At 39.1% G+C, this 25,881-nt stretch overlaps 1 protein-coding gene across 2 annotated transcripts; it reads right to left on the bottom strand.

The window, feature by feature from the left end:
* Nucleotides 1–1,354: 1,354 nt before the first annotated feature.
* On the bottom strand, nucleotides 1,355–24,903 carry LOC107308653 (vasoactive intestinal polypeptide receptor-like). 2 transcript variants are annotated; one of them, XM_015852677.3, is made up of 13 exons: nucleotides 24,737–24,903; nucleotides 16,165–16,264; nucleotides 13,647–13,754; nucleotides 12,791–12,900; nucleotides 10,644–10,741; nucleotides 9,741–9,873; nucleotides 9,198–9,351; nucleotides 7,788–7,848; nucleotides 6,007–6,076; nucleotides 5,810–5,901; nucleotides 4,686–4,815; nucleotides 3,839–3,880; nucleotides 1,355–3,233 (listed from the first exon to the last, which is right to left on the bottom strand). In XM_015852677.3, exons 1-13 carry the CDS (start codon nucleotides 24,782–24,784, stop codon nucleotides 3,045–3,047), a joined length of 1,335 nt encoding a protein of 444 aa, XP_015708163.2. In that variant the 5' UTR covers nucleotides 24,785–24,903; the 3' UTR covers nucleotides 1,355–3,044. The 2 variants fall into 2 exon arrangements, with proteins under 2 accessions (XP_015708163.2, XP_085395310.1); XM_085539184.1 differs by lacking the exon at nucleotides 10,644–10,741 and having other exon boundaries at nucleotides 24,737–24,822.
* Nucleotides 24,904–25,881: the final 978 nt, after the last annotated feature.

The following is a 25,881-nucleotide window of genomic DNA, read 5'->3' as shown; positions in this document are numbered from 1 at the left end:
GATCAACAAGGCTGGAAAAATCTCTAATCTAATCTAAATCTCTAACAACTCTCTTCTTTGAGGAGATATTTATGGACCCTTATGCTCCCCAGTGGTAAAACAGAGGTGTTAAAGCCAAACTCCTTTTTACAACATGTGAAGACCCACAAAGAGAGAGCCCAAAAATGTGAGCAGTGTTTTATTCTCGTTATGAACAAACCATGTCCTGCTTCCAACTTGCCAGTGTAAGACAGTAATGAGGTAATTTACAGATAGAACAACTGTTAGATCAGTCTGACATTCGGGAGAGGACAAATCTCTGCCTGTCACTGTGATGTGAGCAGTAAGCAGTGCCTAAGCGCACAATGCTCAGTGATCACAGAGCACATTCAACACAGCTCGAGCACCACGAGGCGGCAGTGCCTTCCCATAGATGTCACAGCACTGTTAGACAGCCTTTGTGACAGCTGCCTACACAGCCCTGGGATGAAGCAGTACATCCCTAGCACATTCCTTATCATGCACACGCCATCACCCACATAAAATCTTTATCACAGAAACTTTTGCACTCCTTGGGGTTATCAGCCTCAACACCAGGCTTTCCCAAGCATGCCTTTCTGTAAGTTATGTGCTTCATATTTTTTGTAAGTGCAGAATAACTTTGTATAGCCCTCAGTTCCAGCATATGGCCTAGGCAGCCTGTTCTAAAATAATAGAATCATAGGATGGTTCACTTTAGAAGGGATCTTTAAAGGCCATCTGGTCCCACTCCCTGCAGTGCAAAGGGACACCCACAGCTCCATCAGTGCTTAGAGACCATCCCCTGACCACAGGTGCCTGCAGGAATGGGGCATCACCCCCTCTCTGGGCAACCTGCGCAGTGCCTCACTACCATTATTGTAAAAAGCATCTTAATTATGTGCAATCCAAATCTGCCTTCTTGGTTTGAAATTATTTCCTCTTGCCCTATCACAACTTATAATGTTTGAAAATACAAGACATGGAAATGCTGAAAGCATTAAGAGGGATGCAAGGACTTTCTGGACAAGGTCCAGGCAGATCATGTAGCTGAAGATTCTGGAGAACATTTGAGGTATTGTGTTGGTTCTCTGTCAGATGAGTTATTTTCCCTGGATCCTTGGTCCAGCAGAGAATCTTGCAAGTAATAAAGGGAAGGGATATGCAGTGTATATAGCCAGTCTGAAAGACAAATACAGGTCAGGGGAGTGGGGCTGGAGTTTGATGATCCTTGGGGTCCCTTCCAGCCCAAGTCACTCTATGATTCTATTATTATTGTTGTTGGGTTTTTATTTGATGTTCTGGGTTATTTTAGGTCCCAAAGGAAACATGGAAACTGATATAAGACACAAACACAACAGTTTTAATATTTTTTAATATATTTTATAGCTGGAAATCACACAACTGTTTTCAAATCACTATGCTACACAATGCACCTATCATGTGAGTAAGGTTCACTTTTACAAGCAAAACTAATAGTGTGGTTAGAACAGACAGGGTAACACCTTGTGCAAGGCATGTGATTCATTGAGACAGAGGAGTTACATGCCTAATCAATAGAGGAGTGGTCTTAATGATGTGTAAAGATGCATTTGTCTCTGTTGTAGTCATGAGGCTAAAGGTGAAGCAGAAAATAGTTTTCCACAAAGTCAAATGTCCCCTAGCCTAAATAATTAGCCAAGAGTTCAGTCAGAAACCAAAAAGAGACAAGAGCTCTACTTTTTGATGCTAAACTGATATAAGTGTAGCCTGTACTTGAATGGCCAGAATCTCTAGCAGTGCTTTCAAGTCTGGATGCAGGCACTTTTGGGAATGGTCCTACCTTGTTATAAACTACAAATGTGCTCTGTATACCTTTTGTACACTGTTTTGGAGAGTTTGATGTAGAGCCCAACTCAGTCCCACAGAAAGAGAAAGGCCTCCATGGAAGTGATGTAGTGACATTAGCACAGCGCTAATTTGAACTGATTAATTAGACCATACTCTGCATCACTTCTGACCTCAAACACATTCTTCATTGCAGAGGTAATGAGCTGAGAAATAGTAGGCAGAAGGGAAATCAACACAGCAATTACAGAAGATAAGTTCATTGTTCAAAGGAGGACCCAAAAACTTACAAAAGCACAGTTTATCTGTGGTTTTAATTGATGGATCCAGCTAACTTTCATGGATATTGCAACATAATAGGAGCTATTGGTAGTAAGTGAACAGTTGGACTGGATGATCTTCTAGGTCTTTTCCAACCTTGGTGATTCTATGATTCTATGATAAGGTTTGTTGCAGCTACACAAGGACCAGTCTCTGGTCACAGAAACAAAAGGATGGAAATTATTCTGAACTCAAGGAAGACCCGCTGGGATCCTACCTAAGGTTCGCTGTGTGTTCTCTTTTGTATTCACATAATTTTCCTAATGTTCAGTTACTTCAGCTTTTGTCATGGAAAAGAAAAGGTCTGGGGTCCTCTGGCCTGACTTAATCTCTCCATTGTACAGGCACAAAAGAGAAAAAGAACAACAAGCAGATAATGTAATTGTTGCTAGCCGTTGCCACTCTATAACTCTTTCAAATGGAGATTAATTACAGAACTCCTGAAAACTGGAAATTTCAGGAAATGCTGGCAAAGATGTGACAAAAGCACCTCTGCTGTGAAGAAAGGCTGATGGAGTTGGGCTTGTTCAGCCTGGAGAAGAGAATGCTCCAGGGAGACCTTAGTGCAGCTTTCAGCACTTGAAGGGAGACTATAAGACAGGGAAGGTCAAATTTAAGTCAAATATTGGGAAGAAATTCTTTACTCAGAGGACAGTGAGGCCTTGGCACTGGTGCCCAGAGAGTGCGCCATCTCTGAAGGTGCTCAAAGCCAGGTTGGATGAGGCCCTGGGCTGCCTAATCTCATGGCTGGCAATGGCAAGGGGATTGGAACTACAAGATTATTTAAGGTCCCTTCCAACCCAAGTTATTCTGTGACTGACTGAATCTTTGAAAGCTACGAAGAATCCGAACTGGTCATGTCTTAGTGCTTTCACAGCAACGTCACCTGCTAGATAAGTTCAAACAGAAGTTACACCATTCTGGTAGACACATGTTTTCCTTTTTGGACTGATTTTTTCAAGCAGTGATAGCTGAGTGACATAGTTGACTGGACTGTTTTCTCTGGACACAGTCCCGTGTTTGTGTGTGAAGCTCAGGTATTCTTGGTACCGCCATTTACACAGCTGCTTCTTGAGTTCACTTTGAACCTACAGAGAAAGAATTTAAAAACAAAGAATCAGAAAATAAAGACAGAGTGAGCACTGAAGATAAAATATGCCAAGATTCCTGCGTGGCTTTGTAAGGCCCAGATGCACTCAAATCAATCAAGATTAAGCCTTAATGCAGTTTTAGAAGGACTGAAACTACGTCCACTTTCACACTGAAAAATAAGCAGATTCCAAAATTCAGAGGAATACATGGGAGCTACTACTGTCCATTGTTTACGTATTGGAAAAGGGAAGGGAAATAAACTTGTGGGAGAAAATAAACCTGAAGTGTTTAAAGCTTTCCACTGTGAGATTGTGATAGTTATCAGAGGTAAAGTGGAGCAAATGTCCCTTGATAGGAAATTCACCAACAATTGGTAAAGGGTCACTGCTTCATAGCTGATTGAGTTGTCCTTCTTTCAGAATTAATTGAATACAATTAGAATTTAAAAAGGCACTAAGGGGAAAAAAAAGAGTTTGGAGTATTTCTGCATTCAGGAACAGATCAAAGCACAGATCTATTCTGGAAACAGAAAGAAAAGTCAAAAAAGAGAGATACCCATGACTTTCAAAAGTATTGGTAATCTCATATACTTGCTACTCACCTCTGCATTTGAAAAGCAGTATAGAAGTGCAACAAAAAAGCCCTAGGACAGGGAGAATAGAGAGAAAAAAACAACCAATGTGATATGGAGCACAGAAACAGGGAAAGACATAATCTTTTATTCAAAATTTGAGTAAGACAACAACAGTGTATTTTTTTCTGTTGTTCTGATGTAGGTGACATGGCAGTATTTACTGGGTTTTTGTATCTGGATTCAATGTCTCTGCAAAATCCAGAATATTTATAATATTATTTATGTCAGCCAGCCCACACCCAAACCATTCTGTAGACTGTGCTAATGCTGGTAGTCTCAGCTCTGAGCACTGTTGAATTATTGATTTGGTAAATTATTAATATAGTCCATGGCACAGATTTGGCGTAGTCCAACAGATATTTTTCCAAACAGGATCCAGCATGGAAAAGGAAACAGGGAAGTATTCATATGATGGACTCGTTACTGATCAAGGGTAAGAGCAGAATAGATCGCTATATATTATCATGTTTTCGATCCTCTTATCATCTTCTCTGTTACATGTGGAATTATTTTCAATCAGTCCTTAATCCACAGGCTGATCTTTGTGGCACCCAGTCATTGTTATTCAATAAATGCAGGTACATCTTTTTATGATATGAAGAATGAGTCAGAACCAAGAAGTGCTGTGAGATTTTAAATAATAAGATAGGGGAGCAAACAACATAAAGAGCTTGTTTGAGAGTGAGAGATGGAATGTGTGCATTGAATTTAGACACATTATTAGCACCTACTCTGATAACCAACCTAAATAATGAAATAGTGTGGTGCTTCAGCCCAAACCCCTCAGGACTCATAGACTTTTTGTTCTGCTTACCTGAAAGGAACCCAAGCCTAGCTCAATGTAAAGTCGAGCTTCCAAACCAGTGCTCTCTGGGAAAAATGCAAATACGATGTAGTGCACTCCAAAGAGTGGGATCAGGAGTAATGTAGATTTAGCAAGTCTCCTGGCAAGTCAGGGATCAAAGAAGAAGGCATTTTTAGGTATGCGGAATTAGTGACAGAAGTTATATGTTGGAACAAATTTTACTACAGTCCATAATGGAAGCAACTATATTCAATGAATATGCGGGAAGATTGCTTTCTGGCACTCCCACTGTCAGCATCTGGCCAGCAAAGATGAACAAACCAGCATGTAAGAACTTCAGAATGATCCTTAAGGGCTCTTCTCCATGCTATACATACAAAGGTTGAGGCACCAAATTGGGCGTTCTAACCCACCCTCCTGAGACCAGTCTCAATCCATTGAAGGTTTCTACCATGTAAATGCCTAAACTTCCACAACTGCCAAGGATGATCTGATTATTACTGTCCACAAAACATGAGTCTGCTGCTTAAACATTGGTGCCAGAGCTATGGACAATGCCCTAGGGTTTTCTGCTTGATGTTTAGCTCATTCCAGAAGGACACAGTCTTGTACTGTAACTAGAAGACATCTTGGGATAAATCAAATATCTTGCTTGTCTTCTGACAGTATCACTGAGATCCATATTGATTTTAAAGGGGTTAGGAAATAAGACAGACTATGTTCACTCACTAGAAGACTGGTAGCATGTTCCTGTTGAGGATTTAATAAAAATTATCTGCTTCTTTACCTATGAGACTGTCTGTGCGGAAATGTCTGGAAGAAAGATGGATGCATTACCTGAATACATTTACTCATTCAAGTTTGATCTTTTTTTGCAGCTGTAGTACTTTGCAGTAGACTTCTCTTCCCACCCTCCATGCCCTCCCATGGAACCTGGGAGACCAGGTTCCTCCCTCTTCCCCAAAGAAGTGACTTGTGATATTTGGGATAAAAAGGCAAGTTTAGTTTACTATTTCTCCTGAGGACTTCTCTTTCTGTATTGTACCCAAGAAAACAATTTGTTTTCTTGCCTGTAAAACAATATCTTAGAGCAGCTAAAATGGGTAAATTTCAAGAGATCCTATAATACTTACACAAAGTGGCTTGAATTGCTCCCCCCTCCTTCTTGAGATTTCAATTTATGGACTAGAATTCTGATGACATTAATAAATATAATAAAGTTAATCTGAAAAGGCAAGACAGAATGTGTAAATTTACTACAAATCAGGAAGTATGCAGGCATAGCTGTCAGATTTCAGAATATGCTCAAGAAAAAAATGCAGAAACATACCAGTACAGTTAACAGAATGGGGCCCTTGATGATCCATAACACCACTCCATTTTCATCATCATCCCAACACCTGAAATGGCAAACAAAAGCAATAATGTTACCCTACACCACTGGAGATATTCACAACACGTAGAACTATTTCTGTCACTGAGTAGGAAGGTGATGGATGCTGTTTTAAATGATAATTGCTAGACCTCTGCCAGTCTTCTTTCCCTGATACCTCCCCCAGAATTTATGTGCAGCCCAGTATAAAGGCAATTTATTCCCTCTTCTTTTGTTTTCTCTTCTAGTTTTGTGATGCAGCACACTGAGCTGAGCAATGTTGGAGCTTAAAGATGATGGCTTAACCTGGCATGTCTGAATGTAAAGAGTATCTTTAATGTGTGTTCAGACTGTTAGGCCTGTGAATTAGCCATGGGGTAAGAGTGGTTCTGATACTGTGGTTTGAAACTACATCCAATATCAGAGGAGCAACCAAATGAGTGAAGGTGTCTGCAATGAAAATGTTCTGACCCTATAAATGTCATCATTGGAGCTATTCCACTACATTACCTTTGCAGTCAAAAGTAATCAGTGTAACAGGATGTTATTCATCTCATTTTTATAATGAAAATACAAATATATTAGAGAAGAAAATGGAGTGGGTGGAGGCTTTGCTGGAAGAGCACTCAAAGTTCCAGCACTCTTCAGCCTCCTCTTCACAGAATTCTAGAATGATAGAATGGCCTGGGCTGAAAAGGCCCACAATGCTCATCTTGTTTCAACCCCCTGCTATGTGCAGGCTCACCAACCACCAGACCAGGTTGCCCAGAGCCACACCCAGCCTGGCCTTGGATGGATTCAGGGATGGCGCATCCACAACCTCCTTGGGCTCTTCAACTGTGAGAACTTTTGTCAGAGCACTTGTTCACACTCTCCAACTTCCTTCTGAGCTTTATTTGTAATTGTGCCAGGCTCTTTTGCTACAGATTCAACAAATAAACCCAATAGTCTGGCCATTCTTTGGAAGAGGAGCAGCAGGAAAGGAGGAAAAATGAAATACTCCTCACACCTTTCTGTGCACATACTCTGGAAAGGATGACCACTTGCGATATTAATATTAAGATATTAAGAAATATCACAGTGGAGAACATCTGATACACTGCAATAATTAGATGAGAGCAAAATATGATGTTTCACATGTGGTGGATTATAAGACTTATTATTTCTGCATCACTAAATTGAGTCCTGACAAGGTAGGTATGAAATAGTATCTCTTCCAACTTATCATCCCTGTGAAATGACATGAGGGCCTTCAGGGCAGCTCTTTGTAAACAGTCTTCTGCATTATAATTGGTGTTCAAAGACAAAAAATAATAATTAAAAAGAACTAAAGGAAAATGACACATAAAAACACCTATCATCAAGACATAATAATGCCTTTGTTTGGTATGTGCAGGTTTGAAAAGGTTAGGGCTAGAAATTCATGGCTGTTTTTATAAACAGAAGGAGTAATTTTCTTAAAATGCAATTATTTTAAGGATTGAGCATCAGGAAACTAAACATAATTTCAACTCTTTCTATGGCATTTCCAGTTTTAGGTACTCGATATCCGTTCATCAATACTAGAACTCTGAAAATTAATTTTCTCACTCACTCATGAAGTTTAAAAATTAAAGGCGCACATTTGGAGCAATATTCTTGTTTATCTGTTCTTAACTTCTATTTCTTTAACTGTTAGTAAATCAAAATATAATGTAAATTTAGATGACCTTGGCTTCCTTACTCAAATACTGACTTACCCTGTGTTTTGTTGATGGAGTCTTGTGAGAACCCAAGTAAGCATCACAGCAGTGGGAGCTCCTGTGCAAATCAACATGGAAAAGATTTTTTTTAATGCTGTGTTCCATGGAAACTTTATTGCAAGAATGTTCACAGTGCAGCAGATTGGATGCCCCATCAAAACACAGACAACAGGCAAGTCAAATTACAGAAAATGTCACTCTCAGTTCAGAGAAAAAATCCATGTAGAATAGCAGAATGAAACCAAAATGAAAGAACTGAGAACAAAGAAAAATAGAATAGTTTTAAACATTCTGTTAGAATTGACATTTTAATTAACAAAGAGAAATATTTGTATTCATACTAGCTAGGACCTGAGTTGCCCCTGAGACATTTCTTACTTTTGATGGATTACAGGACATGAGCATTGCTGCAGTAGTAATTGAGGTGTTTCTTTGTTATTTCATGTTAGCTGTTATTAATCAAGGCCTAAGTGTTCAGTTTCTGGCAATCATAATTGGAATAGCTCCAAATTAATATCCCTTTTATAAAATTGAGTTGTTTTCTTTTTAATATAGTCAAATAAAGTCTGAGAATCTGAAGAAGGGAAAATTGTAATCTAACTTGTGAGAATTTGGATTTCACTCTCACATAAAAATGCTGCATAACCTCTCAATTTAAGTGTCTCTGTTTTAGAATAGCTTGAATTACAAGAAGATAAAAGAGTTGCATTAAGCCATTCTCTGCACTGAAATAAATTCTATGCATTCTGATATTGGGAGATAAATTTCTGTATAAACTCAAAAGATTCCTTAAAGACAGAAAATATCTCAATAATAATAATAATAATAATAATAATAATAATAATAATAATAATAATTTTATTCCTGGACCTGACCTCATGCAATCTCACACTAATCTCCTTTGGTCTCATAAAAGCAAAATGTCATCTTAAAGTTGGTCATTCAAACTTCTTTAGACAGGGGAGGGAGACAAGATGTTTTCAGGCTGTTATCCAGGCACATTAGTCATCTGCTTGAGGAATGGATTAATCACCACCGCAGCATGCCTACCTCACCCTACTGACTGCAGGAGAAACCCGGAGAGATAGCTTAGGTTAGATGATTAACTTATAATGACTTTAGTTGCATGAAATTAATTCCAGTCATAAAGAGGAGTGCAGCAGTCTTTTGAGTAGGCATATCCTAATGCTTCTAATGATCCGCTCTACCTTCTCCTTCAAAGTTTTAAATGGTGAAATATCTAACAAGATAAGAAATACGAATAATGGTATGGTTTTGATGTAGTGCTCCTTCATGAAAAGGTACCTATCTTCAAAGGAAATTATCAAAGAAAATCTCAGAATATTTTATTTAGTTTTAAAAGTAAGTGGAAAAAGTAAAGAACACAGAGTGGAAAACAGTACAAACCCCAGCCAGCAAAGATGAACCACCATACGTATTGCTTGTCCGAAACAAAGGTCAGCAAAAGCAGTGTCTGAAGGTATATTCCTTCAACAAGAAGCCAGAAGAAATTGGCTAAAATACTGAACTGGAAGAATGCCATTGCAGCCTTACAAGCTACCTGGAAATAGAAAGGAAGAAAAAATATCATTAGATGTACTCTCCATTGGGTTTAGGTTCTCGACAAGTATAAACAAAACAAAATCTTGCCAAACTGAAACTGAGGAATTTAATACAAGGTTTCAAAAGGTTGAATGAATCAGAATATCTGATTATATATGTGATTATATGATAGAAAAGGGTACTGCTCCATTAGACTCAACAAGGTTGTACATTATATACTACAGCTGAATGTAACCCATGCCACTCAGTCTTGTGGTTTGTGGTATTGCTTGTTTTAAGATTATAGTTCTTGCAAACTAAGGAGAAATAAGATTAAGAAATCTCCATGTTTGTTTCAGTCACTAATTAAATATTAACTCAAGAAAAGAAGGTGGGAAAATTTAGTACCGTTGACATCAGGCAGTGGTCCATAGTTTCATCTGCAAACAAAACAGCATCTTTGGTGAAAACAGCAATTGCTCTCAGGATAAAGGAGACAAACAAGTGCATGTGGATGTAATTCCGTGTACAATGGAATTTTCTGACATAGAAAAAGAAAAGGAATATGGTTATTCAAGAGAAATTTGTCATGATCTCATCAAAACTCAGACAGGAATACAGTATTACTCCAGGCACCTTCCAAGTTCAAATTTCTCTATATAGTCCTGTCCACAAACTGACCCTGAGATGAAGAAATCTCCTTCAAGATTTGGGTATATCAGCCTCCACATCCTGGGTCTCTCTATGAAAGAGAGACTGTCCTCCCCATCTAGGAAGTTGCTTCTGTTGTCTGCACTCTTACCTGGAGAGCAAGGTTAAGGCTTTGGTCCAGGTGCAGTGGAGTCAATCAAAACCAGGTTTCATTTCCTAATATCTAACATTATCAAACATGACATATAAATGTAGTTAAACTTCTCTCCATTGCCCCTGATATGTCTTTTACATAAGGAATGAGCAGCTTATAATGACTACAGGCTTAGGAAGTGAGACATACTCAGTTTCTGTAGAGTACGTTCTGCTATGTACTGGAGAAATAGTTATGTTAATAGCAAAAACAGCTTGGAGCATTTTTTATTGTATGGTGCAATTAAGGAGACTAAGACAAACTGTCCAGCCAGCCAGCTTTATTGTTTTAGCATCTGTGGGGAAATGACACCACATGAATATAGAAGAACTCATTGCCATTGACAGTATAACATCTGAGAAAGGTTTGAAAAATAGGTAAAAACAAAAACAAAAAGGCAAAGTGTTTGAAATGAATAAGGATGAGGCTGTCTATAGACATCCTGAAAAGAGACCAATTATTTTTACCTGAAGGCAGCAAAGACAATTAGAGCTGTAATGAGTGAAGTCACTGATGCTGCATAGCCAGCAGTGTAGACACGCCAAAATGCAGAATAATATGATTTCTATGAGAAAAAGAGAACACACACTGATGCTGGTGGTTATGCAGCATGCATGCTGGTGTGCTTCAGTAAGATACAATTTATTTCACTAGTCAGTCCCATCCCTTACATATTGCTTTAGGTACTAAGGATTTGATTTAGGTTTCTCCCTCCATCACTAACATATTTGTGTTTTTTTAACTTTGAAGCCTTCACACCCTTAAGAGTGAGCCAGTTTTCACAGCCCATTAGCTCATTCAAAATAGTGACCATAAAATAGCTGGAGCATGTTAATTTTGTTAAATAATTACGATTTCTCCAGTAGGTATATGTGGATTTGCTGATGCATTAACCTACTGTTGTGTGATTTGTGGATCAGCACCTTTAGATGAGGGCCATATTATACTCCTTTTTGGGTCAAAGGACATTTTACGCTGATTTGAGCTATGGTTAAAAGAGAAATGCAACTTGCATGCTGCAAGGTAAGGAAACCAGACCTCTGTGAAGAATTCTCATGGCTCCATGAAAATGTGAAAATTAAAGCTATGAAAATAACCTTGCTATCTTGAATTTTTGGACAAGTAGTTCAGTCAACAGTGATATGCACATTTTATTCTGATTTACTACAGGATCCCTTGATTATTTAAAATCCCAAGAAACCAAATTCTCTGAATTTTCCTCCTTGGAAATGCAGTGGACACTCTGTTCTCTAATTGATCTGATCTCTGTTTCTACAAAGGCAGCATTTCTCGGCTAAGGCAATATATTAGCAATTTTAAGTAGATCCATAAATAAATCAGGTAACCCTGACAACGTAGGAATCATCCTGGTGTTTTTGAAATACTGCTAATGATGTTTTATACGGTATTTTCAAAACAAAGGTTCAAATTAGAAAACAGCTTCTTCAGCTGAATAAGGACATGTTTTGATATTCTTTATATATTCTTGTAAGGTAGATTAAAATCAACAGTTTACACAGGAGATGCTTCATGTTCTCAGTGAAGATACAACATATGAAACAAGTAGTACTCTTAGAACATAAGTGGTGTTCTTATCACCTTCTTCTTTCTGTTTATACAACAGTAGAGCTTTTTGATCTTGTCTTCTCTTCATAGACCTTCAGGGTATGAGTGAGATAACAAACCTGAAGGGTTTTTAAAGCATTTTTCTTTTCAGGTTCTCCACATAGCAGAGAAATATAAATATTTTTTGGGGGAATTTTTCTCCAGATATTTCTACTACCTGTTACAACCACGCCTGTGTTTCCAACTTTATGGATTCAAATCCATCTATGATGTCCCAAAGATTCAGATAATTCAACTGTTACTTCTGTGTTTGAGTTTTTACACCTGGAGAGCCAAATGGCTTACTACAGAAAACAAAAAAAAGCAGGAGCGTTAATGAAGACAGTCCTCTTCAACCTCTTCTGTCTTACTTTGATCTCTGGCTAATCATGGCTAATCACCTTTTTCCACTGTGGAGTTATGACTCTGACCATGCACAAGGAGTTTTATGAGTTAGTCTTTTCTTTCACAGATTCCAATCTGCGGTATATCCATTGCTTCTATGAAAATACCCCAATAAGAGGAGGGGGCTGTGATGATACAGAGTCAAGTGCATTTGTGTGAGATGTAGGAGCCTTGCCCAATGTAGAATGGGTACAAGGAGTTTCATTTAGCCAAGATTAGAACTCAAGAAACACAGGCAGTGAGCACGGCTTTACAAATCAGTACCCTTCAGCCATGAAACAAAGCTCACCCACTGAAGAACTACCACCACAATCACAGTGTGATGTACTGGAACCACACACAGTGCTTTACTGTGGGGGTGGTAAGTCTTCCTTGGAAGATGGTGTGGATTCGATTCCTGTCTCTCAGATAAATAAATTCTATTGGATAGGACAGGTGATCTACTGAGTAACACCAAGAGAAACATAGGATGGAGAACTTTATATTAAGTCTAATTTGTTACTTGATAGGTTTGAACTTAGCACTGAAGAAAGGTATCTGTCTACTCAGCATAAACAAGAGAGCGTGTTTTGGAGATGTGCACAATCAGGAAATAAAAACTCACCTGATCCTCAGGACCTTTGCTGGAACCTTCATCAAACCCACAAGCAACAGCATATGATGGGAATGGTTCTGACCAATATGCCTCCTGTGTGCAGTTTCTCTGAAGGAAGCCTTTGATGGCAAAATATATCAGAATTAATCAGAATAATTAGAATAATCAGAATTAATTAGATAATGGGGATGTTACATTGGTTTTTGTTTGTTTGTTTTCTGCTGTTAATTATTTTTATGTTTTGGCAAGAAATGATTTTGATTCTTAAGTTAGATTCTTGCTAATATAGTCATGTTGAGCAAAACTAGCTATAGACAGTTAATAATCTGAACATTTATCCTTTGAAAATTAACACGGATATTCCCATTCATTTCAGGAAGTAGAAGATCTATGTGACCTGAACGAAATTCTTTCTGTAAATTCAGTCTTCACACAGGAAGTCTATGAAATCTATCTTGCATTTACGACATAATTTGAATGAAAAAAGCCCTGAGCCACCTGATCTAGCTTTGAAGTTAGATATAATTTTTGAACTTGGTCCTGCTCTGACTCAACGTTAGGAGGTCCTTTCTAAACTTAATCTTTCATGATTTTATAAGTCAGTGATTCTGTGATGTAACCCATTATAATGACCTCAGCAACCTAGTGCAATTACCCATAGTTTTTAGATCGAGGAGACTAGGTAATTCAGTACTGCGCATGAAGCAAAAAAGTATCCACCATAAACTAAGATGTGTATGTGCATCATTACCCTGCACTGGCTGACATGGGATGGCTTTGTGAGTCATGAAGTTACTGAATCTTTAACAATTAGAATTTATTTTTAAAGCACATTGAGATAAGAAGAATATGATAAAAGTCTTGCCATGGATATTGGTGATTTCTTCAAAAAATCTTGGACAAGGAATTTTAACTATTTCCCCCAAAGCAGCTCTGGGCCAACAACTTAGACCATCCCAATCTCTGGCGCAACCTGGAAAGAAAAAATAAAATGATTCTAAGTAAAGGAATTATGTACAGAGTTGATTGGCAATAATGAGATTGTCTGTGGCTATTCCCACTTATACGTGTGCATGGAGGAGTCACAAGAGGTGACAAAGCTCTACAAATGAAGGACTGTGTTGCTTTCCTCTTCCTCTTGATTGTATCATCCTTCACAAGTGCACTTTTACCTTCTGTTTTGAAAGAATGTTCATGAAATTCAAGCAGACACAATCTGAAATTCAAATCAACTGCAACTCTTTCTATTGTCAAAACAAAACAAAATGGAAGGCAATACAATAAAATTATGGAATAATTATTATCTCTCAAGATTTTTCATTAATGGCTTTGGAGTCTATATGAACATCTAGATGAAAATAATTGAAAAATTCAACATTAACTTCCTGATTTCACATTTAAAGTATTTCCATTTCAACTGACTTAAAAGAAAAACCCATAGAGGATGAAATCCTACTATTAGTCAGCCAAAATTCTGGCAGTAGATTTCAACAGGGGTTAGATCAATCCCAAAGCAAGAGAACTTCTTGAGCATCTTCTGAAATGACCATCATTAGGAGCAGACCTGCCTAGTTTGTAGTTGTAGGTTCCCCACACCAGAGGTTGCTGACTGAAGGTACAGCAATATGTGTCCAATGAAAAGTGTTATCAGAAGTTATGGTTAATCATGGCTTTATCACTGATGCCTCACCCTGAGACAACAGCTGCCGTCATGCAGCGGCTATTGTCAAGCAGGTGTGGGTGCAGCACAAAAAAATTACCAACTACGTAAAGGTACCCAAAACAATACAATAGAGAAAAAAAAAAGAGCATCATGCTATATCCAAAACTAATCTCTAGGCAGTTATAAGGCAGATATAAAACAGTGCATGAGTTTCATTTGGGAGGTGTTATTTTCTTTCAGTGATTCTTTTCTGTTTCCTCTGTGACTGATGAGAAGGCGAATCTAAAATTGTCAGGAGCTGAAATGTGGAAGCAATATTACTTTCCTGTAGCAAAGCAGAGTTCCTCTCTGGCTTCGGAATGGAGAGTTCTGAGAATCTTTCACAAAGTTATCCTCACACCATCTCCTTGAGGATGAAATTCCTGCTATCCTCAATTTGCCAGATGGGAAAATAGAAGTCCCGATTCATTATCTCTTATTTTAATTGTCTAAAATACATTAGCTATACTTAGCTATATTCCTCCTATAATCGGCATAAAGAGACAGGGACTTCCAGTGGATGATTCATCCCATATATTGGTGGCTCCCTTCTGAGGACAGGATGAATCACTCACTGCATGTACCCAGGTCTCTCTGATGATTATAGACTAGAATGCTAATTTGCAAATGGACAAAGTTAGGTAAGCTGAGCACCATATAGACATGCAGCAGTTCATACATCTTAGGAGAAAAAGGGTGCCACTAAAAAGCACTCAAAAACCATGAAGGAGCTCTTGGATAAAAATGTAGCCTATTTGACAACGTGGGGTTAAGCAACAGATCCTTGTTTGGAAGTGGAACTGGGATGTTTTCAGTCTCAGATTGGGCTCCATTTCCAGTGGCTCAAAATTGACAGAGAGGCCACTAAATGCAGTGAACATTTGCATGCTGAGGTTTTCAGGAGTCTAATGAGTTGCAGTCACCTGAGACTCCATATAGACAACTGCAGTGGCAATTGCATCGACAGTGTCAACATGCCAAGTAGCAAAGCAATTGGATATGCTACAGAAAAATACATAGAATCATTGAATCACCAAAGTTGGAAAAGACCTCCTGAATCATCCAGTCCAACATACTCTCTAAAAGAGTAGAAATACAATATTTTGAAGGAGTTGGGATTATTTATTTATTTATTTATTTAGCTTCCAGCAAATAAAATTTTCACCAAAATTTGAATGATTTTCAACATAATATAATTTTAGTTTATTATCTGGAAGCATCTTCTATTTCATTTATTTATTTATTTATTTTTATAAATAATAATCCCTACCCAAATTATGCACCTAAATTTTTCAGAGTATGAACTAATCATCTTGGTCTCATCCTGTAGATAGTAAAGAGAAATATGACTGCAAAGAATGATTCATCACATCCTAAAATAAGCAACTAAGCCAGAGGCAATGAAAAATTTTCTAGGGACATCTACTTTCCTCCACTGACTGTAAGGGAATCTAAGACGCATCCTGACTTAGACACTAAGCTTTTAAAGATGTCCAAAAGCAGATGATGGGGTAATGCTCCAGCCAACAAGAGAAGCACTTCATACCAAATTGGAATAAGATAAGAATATAGAAAAATAGGAATGTAGAATCAAATTGTGACCCAAAAGAACAACTGATATCTTCACACCACGCATCTGAAGTGATACAGTGCATATTAATAGCAGATCTTGGAGCATTACCTTTAAGATCAGGTGAAACAGATTCATTCCTTTCTAAGCAGAGTGCCTCCTCTTTTACCACCTGCTGGAATATCTTGCATTCTGGATGGATTCCCGCAGCCTGAATGAGACAAAGACAAAATAATTGGGAATTCCAGTGATTACCAGAGCAAAAGAGCAGGGTTTCTTTCCAGTTTGTTTAGGGTTTATAATTTGAGGTAAAAAATCTTGCAGACTCAAGCCAAAGTTTTTTCTGTAAACAGGACATGTAAATGGCAGAAGGATGGACAAAGAGAAAAGGTGGCTGTGATCTTGAACATGTATCAGTTTATATACATGTGTGGGTATGCATCCTTGCTGGGATTTTCCATGGTATCACTGTTTATACAACACCTAACAGCATGTGTTATTGGGTCAATTTCTTACATACAGAATAATGTCATTTAGGCTCTTAAGTATTATGCTTGGTTTCCATCTTCTACTCTGGAAAGTTTCAGGACCTCTGTACACTTGCGTCACATCTGCTTTCATTGTGAAGATGTTCTTAGTAAACTAAAAACTCCAGTAATGATGGCAGGTACTTCTTTAAGGGGCTATTTCATTCTGAGAACTCCTATATTTCTGGTGCCCACATAACCTTGTTGCTCAAGCTTCCTTTGCAGTCAATAGAAATCCAAGGGATGCTTCAGTTATCCAGGGAGGGTCAATGACATTTGGGGTGACATAGGGTATCCCAAATGTCTTGTGTAAGCCCTGTGTTAATTTTGCCAGACCTACCTGTTTGAGTTGTCTTAAATAGTTCTACACATGCATATTTAAGCAACTTAATCAAAGTCATTAGAGTCAAGAGAGCCTAGAAAGCATATCAGCCATGTTCAGATGAATGAACAGGTCACCAGAGTCTTCTTTGGCTATAGTGGGATCTTCATGACATACGGAGTCACAGAATTGTGCAGCTCTTATGCAAGCTATTCAAAATAAAGCCAAAGGCTTTGAGGGCAATGATTTTAATTGAAATGATGGATTGAAGGATTTCTGAGACATTTCTGAGGAAGACCGTAGGTCATTCTAAACCTCTAATGACTTTGAAAACACAGTGCAGATGAAAACATTGCTGCTTTATTGCCTTTTCAGTCACTGGACGTTGATTTATTGGCTTTGAGAATGTTTTCAGTCAACACTGCGAGCAGGACTTCTTTTCGCCTCCACAGAAACTGTACTGGAAGTCATGTAGACTTTTTTTACAAGATTATCTGCCTAGAGGAATAAAAAAGTAGGAACACAAATTTGTCTCCAAAAACCTTCAACAATTGTGCCTACATTGGGGTTTTAAAGTACCATGCAGACACACCGCATTTAATTATGAGGCCCTAGAGATGGTTCATACATCCTAATATTAGAACAGAAAGAGGATTAAGGACGCTGTATGAAAAGAAATTTAAGGCACTGCTTTTTTTTTCAGGCATAATATCCCTCCAGCAGTAATTTGAAATACATTTTATAAATCAGCATAAGTTATTCTTAGAATAGTACCTCTTGCTGTTCTACTGTAGTAACACAATTCTGAAATGTAATTTTTCAGATTTAATCTGAGTCCCATTTATCACTTTACCATTTAAAATGCATTTCAGTTGTCTGCATAATGAACAAAAAGTTCAAGTAGTAGTAAGAAACTGATTACAACGTAAATCCATTACTTCTACTTATAGGAATGGAGTCAGATGGACAGAAAGCAAGTCATTATTTCATTTTCTGAATTTCCTGGATCCTGTTGCTGCTAATGAGAAATTTTGTGTATGGATTATTCTTAGGCTTGATGTTTGAAAGTTAAAATACCTATATTGAGTCCTCTGGTAAAAGACTTGAGAAGCAAAGTCCAGAGCCCAAACATGAAATCAAAACCAAGAATGGAGAACTGAAATGCTTTTGAGATAAAAGCATTTGGGGGCAGATAAGTTAACATAACACTCCTTTTCATGCCAGAAGTGTGGGGAATGGTAAAAGCAGACAAATAATTAGTAATAAAATACCTTAAAGGGGGAAGTGATACCTTTTTCCAAAGGCCAACTTAAGCCACACATGTAGCGTTCACAGGTAGAACACACAATGAGGAATGGAGCAACTGTGCTCTCCCAAATGCATTGTCAAATGGGGAACATGTATGCTAGAATGCCTGCTGCTTGAGGGAGGCTGCGTCTCCTTTTTTCCCTCTATTGGTAAACCCACATGTGCTGAACCAGTCCCTCAGTCACCATAATTCAAAACTGCACTGAAGTGAGTGGAGTGAAAATAATTTACAATGGTTGTAGAAGCCTGTGCTCTACTTATAGGGAAGTTGTGCACTGGTTTTACACATGACAAAGGAATTACTGTAGCAGAGCAGATCCCTAGACCACATAGTCTTGACTCTAACAGCAATGACAGATCACCAGTAAACATAATTTTAGGATTTATTTCAGAAATTCTTGGACAACTACTGCTGATGTTCACCATTGATGAGACTGTAGTCAGTGCCTCTGCTGTCAGTGGTTAAGCAATTAATTAGCATACACACATTTTATTTGATTTTAGGGGATAGGATTTGGGGTGAGAGTAGCTGTAGTAACCAGAACCAGAGTTTTTGTTTTGGGCCAGTGCATAGATAAAATATTTTGGACTGTCTTGTGGTAGAAAAACAACATCAAGTGCAGTTACAGGAGTTGCCTATGGCCCACTCTACAAGAAGCAAAAATGTGGAGGGTATTGTCAAAAAATAGCATTGAAGCCCTACTTAAAGTAACGTTAAAAAAAAAGACAAATGACACATATACAAGAAATTAAGAACAGTGATGATGCTTCAATTTATTGATTTTCCTCCAGCTTTAAGAAAAAGACACCATTTTACAGCCAAGGAAAAGCCTTCTGAGTGGAACATTATTTGTGATTTGTTATGTATGATTTACTTCTTTTTTTCTTATTAATCTCACATGTCCTCCGGATAATAGTGCATGTTGTTGTTCTAACCTGTGTCTGCAATGGTTAGGTGATGGGGTTTTCTAGAAAGCAAGGGCCCCTTGTTCTTGTTTTGGTCAGGGACATAGTTCTGCAATTTTGGATACATCGTCTATAATCACTGAGCTCTTGTAGGAAAAGAGTTTCTCCTGTTCACCTTATAAAGGGGTAATTTAGGAGCCAAAGCGAAGACGTCTAATCTGATAGTCTTCACTGCCATGATAATAAGCCAAAGAGGCTGGTTTCAAACAGTGTTTTGGTGATCATCATTTCCTGCTGGCAAGGTAATAATCTGGCTTTGAGTTTACTGTAAATTCAATTATAGAGTGCCTTCACCAGGAGGCTTATACAGAAAACTCAGCTCATGAAATGCAGCATTGAGGACAGTACTCAAAGGAATGAGGTCTTGCATTGCTGAGCTACTGAGCTGGCTTGAACATTAGCAACCATCCAGAGCTCACAGGGGTGTCTTACATTTGAGTTCTAGCCACTGAAACAGTCTTTCCTGTAAAATAACTATCACAAGTGAACATGAAAAAGTTACCTAAGACAAGACAGAGGATGCTAAAAATCTGAGACAGTTTATTAGCATAGAATCATAGAATCATTATGCTTGGAAAAGACCTCCAAGTTCATCCAGTCCAACCATCCACCTACCACAAACACTGCCCTCTAAACCATGTTCCTTAGTACCACATCTAAACATCTCTTGAACACCTCTAGGGACCGTGACCCCGCCAACTCCTTGGGCAGCCCATTTCAATGCCTGACTTCTTCAGGGAAGAAATTTTTCCTAATACCCAAACCAAACCTCCTCTGGCACAACTTGATGCCATTTCTTCTTGTCCTATCACTGTTACCCAGGAGCAGAGGCCGACCCCCATCTCATCTCCATCTCATTTCAGGGTGCTGTATCTGTCTTTCATGATCCTGAGCTGTCTGGGCCTGATCACCTGCTTGTCCCACACACGCTGTGCGATTGCACTCATTAATAATGATTCTGCATTGAAACCTTAAGCAGTATACTCAGTGATAGTAAGTGGCATAATTTTTCCCCTCTAATTTCACTGACTTGACCAAATTTGAAAGGTAATGGCTCTTTGGGCTTTGATTTTTTTCTGTTGGAGAAGACCAGACTTAGCAAGCCCTGGGAAGAGAGAAGCTCTTGCAAAATTTCTTGCTGGTTAAAAGCAGCCATTTGTGAGAGCCCATCAAAGATGGTGCCTGAAGGCTGTTGTGGAGGTAGAGAAACCATAACTCAGATGGCGCATAAGAAACAAATCTTCGCTCATTAAAATGTCTATTATCATATGTGGGAAAAAAATAGGGATGTTTTCTATGCTCTCTAAAAATAAGGAAAACACTTCAAAGCTGGGTACTAATATATTAGTCACTTCTGAAACAGCAATTCAGTGGGATCAAAGAGCCAGGGGAAATTTGGTAACACTTAGTCTTTTTGAACATTCATTAAAAAAATGGAAGAAGCATTTGAATTTATTGGCATATGGAGATGTTTCAAGAACCTGAATTGTTTTTCCAGTGATCTGGTTAGTTTCTAATACAGTCCAAGTCTGAAATCTGAAAAATAGATTGTGTATCAAGTCCATAAATCCTTCACTAAGAATATTCATTACTGCTTTTTCAGTCTCTGTCTCTACAGTTTGCATTCATCTCTCAGATCTCATCTCAGATCTCCTCTGAAATCATCTCTGTACTCTCTGTTCTCTATATCTGGGCTCTTCCTGTTCAGCTTTTCCTGATATGATGCCTGAATATTTTCTCCCACATTCGAGCTGAAGTTGTCTGCCCTTCGTATCACATATTTACCTCAGTAAATTAAAAATTACTTGGTATTTTGATATGCAGAAAGGCATGATCAAAAATCCTGCATTCCCTGCCTGGATTTAACTGCACAATGGTTCTGTAAGTTGCCCAGCAGTGTAAAAGACACAGTGAAGTGCAGCAAAATGTGCCCTAAAATGCATACTTTTTTTCTTCAACATTGCAATGTTGATGAATATAATAACTTCATAGGATGAAAGGTGGCTCATGAAAAGATTTGAAATACTTCCAATCACTGAAGAAGTCAAAGGGAGTCATCGGGCATTTTCATAAACTTCTCTGCTTTAGGAATGGGATTGGATGAGATGATCTCCAGAGGTCCCTTCCAATCCCAACAATCCTGTGATTTTGAGACAGAATTTCATTCTATTGGAAAACTGGAAGAAACTATTAAAAATTAACCACATCAGAACTTAAATCTGGATGTAAAAAACAGCCAGTATCCACTTTTTTCCTCCCATATCCAAAACCCATTTGCCACTCCTGATTTTACCGGAATGTAAGGCATGATCTCACCACAGTGGTGCAATGGCTCCAGTCACCAACAAAGTGTTTCGTTATCACAGAAAATCCTGTCCTTAACTTGAGAGTTCTGACACAGCCTCGATCCTCAAAACTTTCAACCCCAAAGGTAAAGTCCTATTTCCAATCTTTCTCTTCAGCCAGTTAAATAGATTATTGCAGGAGTCTTTTTGGCTTAAAATGACTATCTAGAGGGTATTTTCAGTGTTTGTTTCCTCTTTCTAACTCAATTACCTATGGAACAAGAGAAGATGAGACACTGATTGCCTTACAATCGTTTAAAGGAATATCTCTTCAAGATTGCTTTTAGGACATTGGAGTAATGCTTGAATGCTCCTCTGTGTATTGGATTGTATTTATGGGACTGTATTTAACTGCATAGCCTTGTACAGAACAGTGTTTTTCATACGTATGTATCTGTGTATGTCAGTGTATGTATATTAGTGTTATGTACCTATTACTCAGAGGTAATTCTGTATGTGACAATACAGACATAATAGCTTTTGTTTGCAAACTCTGTAGTTAGTATTATCTTGAGGAAAATGAAAATGAATGCATTATCAGCATAGATTTGATAGACTCTTTAAAGTACGTAAAGAATAGAAGCACGCTACTACCTGATGATCCTTCCACTCTATTTCACGTGCTTAAACTACATAGAAATTTCTCCCTTACTGCGTGTGTAGTGGGTTAGCCTAAGGGTGGGAATCATATCACCTAATCCCAAAGAACTTAAAGCTGGATTTTGAAGTTAATTGGGAATCTCACTCTACCAAAGCCATAGCCATTGCTCTTGGAGCCTTTCTACCCCTTTCCAGAAGTATGAAGAGACTCAAAACGAGTAGCTTTAGACATTAATTCCAATATTCTGATGGATAATTTTGGATGATTTATTCAAATTTCCCTTGATAATCAGTGAAGGCAGATAGGCAGTTTGAGAGAAGGATTCCTCCTACCTCTGTTTGAGGACATAGATTCTTGCCACACAGAACCCATCTCCCTCCATTAACTCACTCCAGAACAAAACACCTGAGCTGCTCCTTCCACCCCTCCAGCTGCCTAAGGATGGGGAACTTAAGGTCGCTGGATCCTAGAAGGCTGCATATCCCTTAAACTCAAATTAGTAAGTAGTAGCTATGCCAGGAATTTAAGAACCCAGCTCCCTTTTATTGGGAACACAGCACCTCAGCATGGATTCAGATCTATGTGCCTACTACCTCAGTGTTAACCCACCTCTGTTTCCATTCTCACCTCCACTCATTAAATCAGACAGAAGTCTTTTCCCAGAAATGTGAAAAGCTGCTAAGTGTTTGCAGAAGAAAGCAGTTCAGCTCAGCAGGATGGATGGTTAATGCCGTATCTTTTCAGTGTCTCATCCTCTTTTCCCTGAGACTCTGAGCTCTCTAAGACAGGAAAAGTCCTTTTTATGCATTTCAGCACCTACTGCTCCCTGTTGCTTGTCACTTACAAGCAAATGATAATTTTTAATGTCAAGGACTGCTCTCCAAGGCACAAAGGAGCTCTTGCAACATGCAGCTCCCTATGGAGCTGATAGGAGCCAGAAGTACCTAAGTACACAGAGGAAGTTTTCAGGATTACCCTTCTAGTTTATTTTCACATCTGTGTGAAGAACTATTTGGAGAATCTGCGCTATGATTATTTCTCTTCTCTGATGTGTTCCTTTGGCACGTGATAAAACTGCTTGTCCCAAACATCCAAGGATCTCAGATGCTCTTTGACAATTGGGCTTTGGGTACAGATCTCCCCACCAGCCAAAGTCTGAGGTGTGCAAGCCACTGAATTTAGAACACTGACTTCCTAGACAGAGTTCCTATGTAACCAATATATCGATCACAAAACCTTTGTGGAGCTTTCAGTTTGTTAAAGTGGGATTTGTCTTCTCTCACCCCATCTGATAAGGAATTTATTACAGGCACTGACTGCTGCAGTATGCTGAAGTGTTAAGATGCGTGGCAGCCCACAGGTGTGCATGATACATCACTTCAGGTTAGCTCTGCTCTGCAGACATCTGCAAGAATACACTGTGCCAATGATACGTGTAAAAAGGGCCATCCAGCTGCCAAAGGCACTCTACCTGTAGCAGCAGGATGATTCAGGTTGAATAATAACCATAGGTAACAAGGTTTTTGTAGCAAAAATCCACATCACAACACTTGTAAATGAAACTGTGAAAAAAGTGAGAGTTCCAGAGGATGGGAGGTAAAAATGAGCATCCTTTCACTTTTTGAAAGTGAAGGGCAGAGTCCAGTCTGCGACCATCTAGATTTACTAGAAGAAATCATCTGTCTTTTGCAGGACAAGATGAAATGCCTCCAGGGAAGGTAACGGTCTCCTCATTGACAACAGAGGAAGCCTAAATCCCAGTCTGTGCTAAATATTTAACTCCAAACTGGCTCATGGTAGAATTAATGACCCCCCAAGAATCACACAGGAAGGTTTGCAGACAACTCTTTAAGGGCAACAAAGAGGAGATATGACTCTACTTACACCTACACCTGCTATGGCTCATCAGCACAGGCAACCCCAGCAGCTGGCATGGGAGGGATGTACACACTCACTCTCTGTTTGTGTCCCTCTGCTCATATATCTTCCCTGGTGCTTAATGTTACAGTCTCACCTGCAGCCTCCAGCACACAGCAGACACAAGATGGTTTGTGCTCCTGTTTGGAGATGTTAAAAGTAGCTGCCTTCAGGCTTAAAATTAGCAGTGCCCTCTCAAAGAGATAGATGTCCTGTACCCATCAGGAGGAAGTATTCCTTTCTAGTTATCCTCCCTCCTCAGCAAAGTTGCCTTTCATACAGCAAGGGAGCCAGCAAGCCCACCTTTCCTGTCCCTCTGAAGCCGTACTACAGCTGTTCTGATGTAGGGTTGCATTTCTATCCTTTGGAAACTGCACTTTTAATCAATAGGAACTGAAAGAGGTATTAATAACATTTTAAGACTCAAAAACTATAATAATAATAACAGTAGAAATGAACCTCCTAACTCACAGATGTGCTTTAATCCTCCTCCTTTTTTTTTTTTTTTTTCTTTTTAATCTCCTTTCCCTTACATCAATTTCTTTCTGCTCACTCCCTGCTCAGATAAAAGTTATCCTGCCTCTGGATCAAACCACCCCAACCCCCTCCAGGACCCCGTGGGGCAGCGGTGAATCCCTTAAGCTGCAGGCAGCAGCCAGATGTGCAACACCCGCTCTCCATCCCGCCGGACACTCACCAGCGGCAGCAGCAGCAACCAGCACAAACTTCGCATCCTCCGCAGCATCCTCCCCTCCTCTCTCTCTGCCGGGGCTTCCAAATGCTGCTCAGTCCGCCCACACCTGCCCAAGACCCGCCCCGCAGCTCCTTGCACCTCCCTTCCTGATCACCGGCTCTTTTCTGGGCGACTCGACGATTGCAGCGTTTCATGTTATGCGGGGTCAGGTGAAGAGAGGGATGCTCTCCAGTAATCCCTTTTGAGGTTTTGGATCCACCTTTTTGAACTTATGCAAAAACATGCAGAGCTGGAGCACCGGCTGCTCTTGTAGGGTAGGTTTGGAGGCAAATGATCCCTGTACTACAAGAGATGTTGGATTCAGCTCTTGTTTTGTGCTTGGGGCTGCTGGCAGTGGGTTCTGGAAGGGTCTGCAATGTGGCATTCTCTCTGCATTCTCCATGAGGGAGTTTTGGCATCCAGCTCCCCTCAGGTGGGAGATCTCAAGCCCTGACAGAGGATTTCCACCCCTCTCCCCTTTTCCCCCTAAGCTTCAGAAAGGCTTTTTTTTAAGACTCTTTTCTTGATCAAACCAAAAGGCAACAAAAAGGACAAACAATATTTAAATTTCCGACTTCACAGGACCTGAGCACTGATGCTGGGTTTTGCCACAGAAAATACTGTATCAAGTTCTACTCAGGGCCTGAAAGAGCCGGAATAATGGGCATAACAGAAGCCTTTTTTCTTGATAAGATTGAAGTGCTGCTTCATATTCCATTTATCACTCATTATTTCCCAGTGGGCTTAAATTTTATTTGAGGATAACCTAAGCTACCCCAAAAAAGGCACTTAATATCATTTCTGGAACTCCATATTCCTGCAGCTGTCTTCATATAGATGTCTCTAAGTCCCATGGCATTTTTGCCAGCTCTTTGTAGATATTTCAGATATGCAACATGCCTTGCCTATGCTTGGGCAACTGGGTCATGTCAGTGATATCAGTTCCTTTCTTTGTACCTTGGTAGTCCTAACCATATTGTTCCTTGTTGTAATGGGAATGTGTGAACTGCTGTATTAAAATAGTGAAATGTGTATGTTATGTATCAGAATGTACCTCATCTTAGACATGCAAAGATATTTGGATCTAAATTCAAATAGCACTGCCAGAT

The sequence above is a fragment of the Coturnix japonica genome, chromosome 2 (assembly GCF_054131305.1).
Source record: "Coturnix japonica strain WE chromosome 2, WE-NBRP24, whole genome shotgun sequence".
In the NCBI taxonomy this organism is placed as follows: Eukaryota; Metazoa; Chordata; class Aves; order Galliformes; family Phasianidae; genus Coturnix; species Coturnix japonica.
This window is presented reverse-complemented; position numbering and strand designations above follow the sequence as displayed.

What these genes read in the sequence shown, in the direction of transcription:
- LOC107308653 (XM_015852677.3), bottom strand. Translation starts at nt 24,784, where the DNA reads ATGCTGCGGAGGATGCGAAGTTTGTGCTGGTTGCTGCTGCTGCCGCTG. An exon ending in GTTCATCTTTGCTGGCTGGG is followed by an intron (nt 7,849 to 9,197) that starts GTTTGTACTGTT and finishes TGATTTGCACAG; the next exon opens with GAGCTCCCACTGCTGTGATG. An exon ending in AGCAATTCAAGCCACTTTGT is followed by an intron (nt 4,816 to 5,809) that starts GTAAGTATTATA and finishes CTGACTTGCCAG; the next exon opens with GAGACTTGCTAAATCTACAT.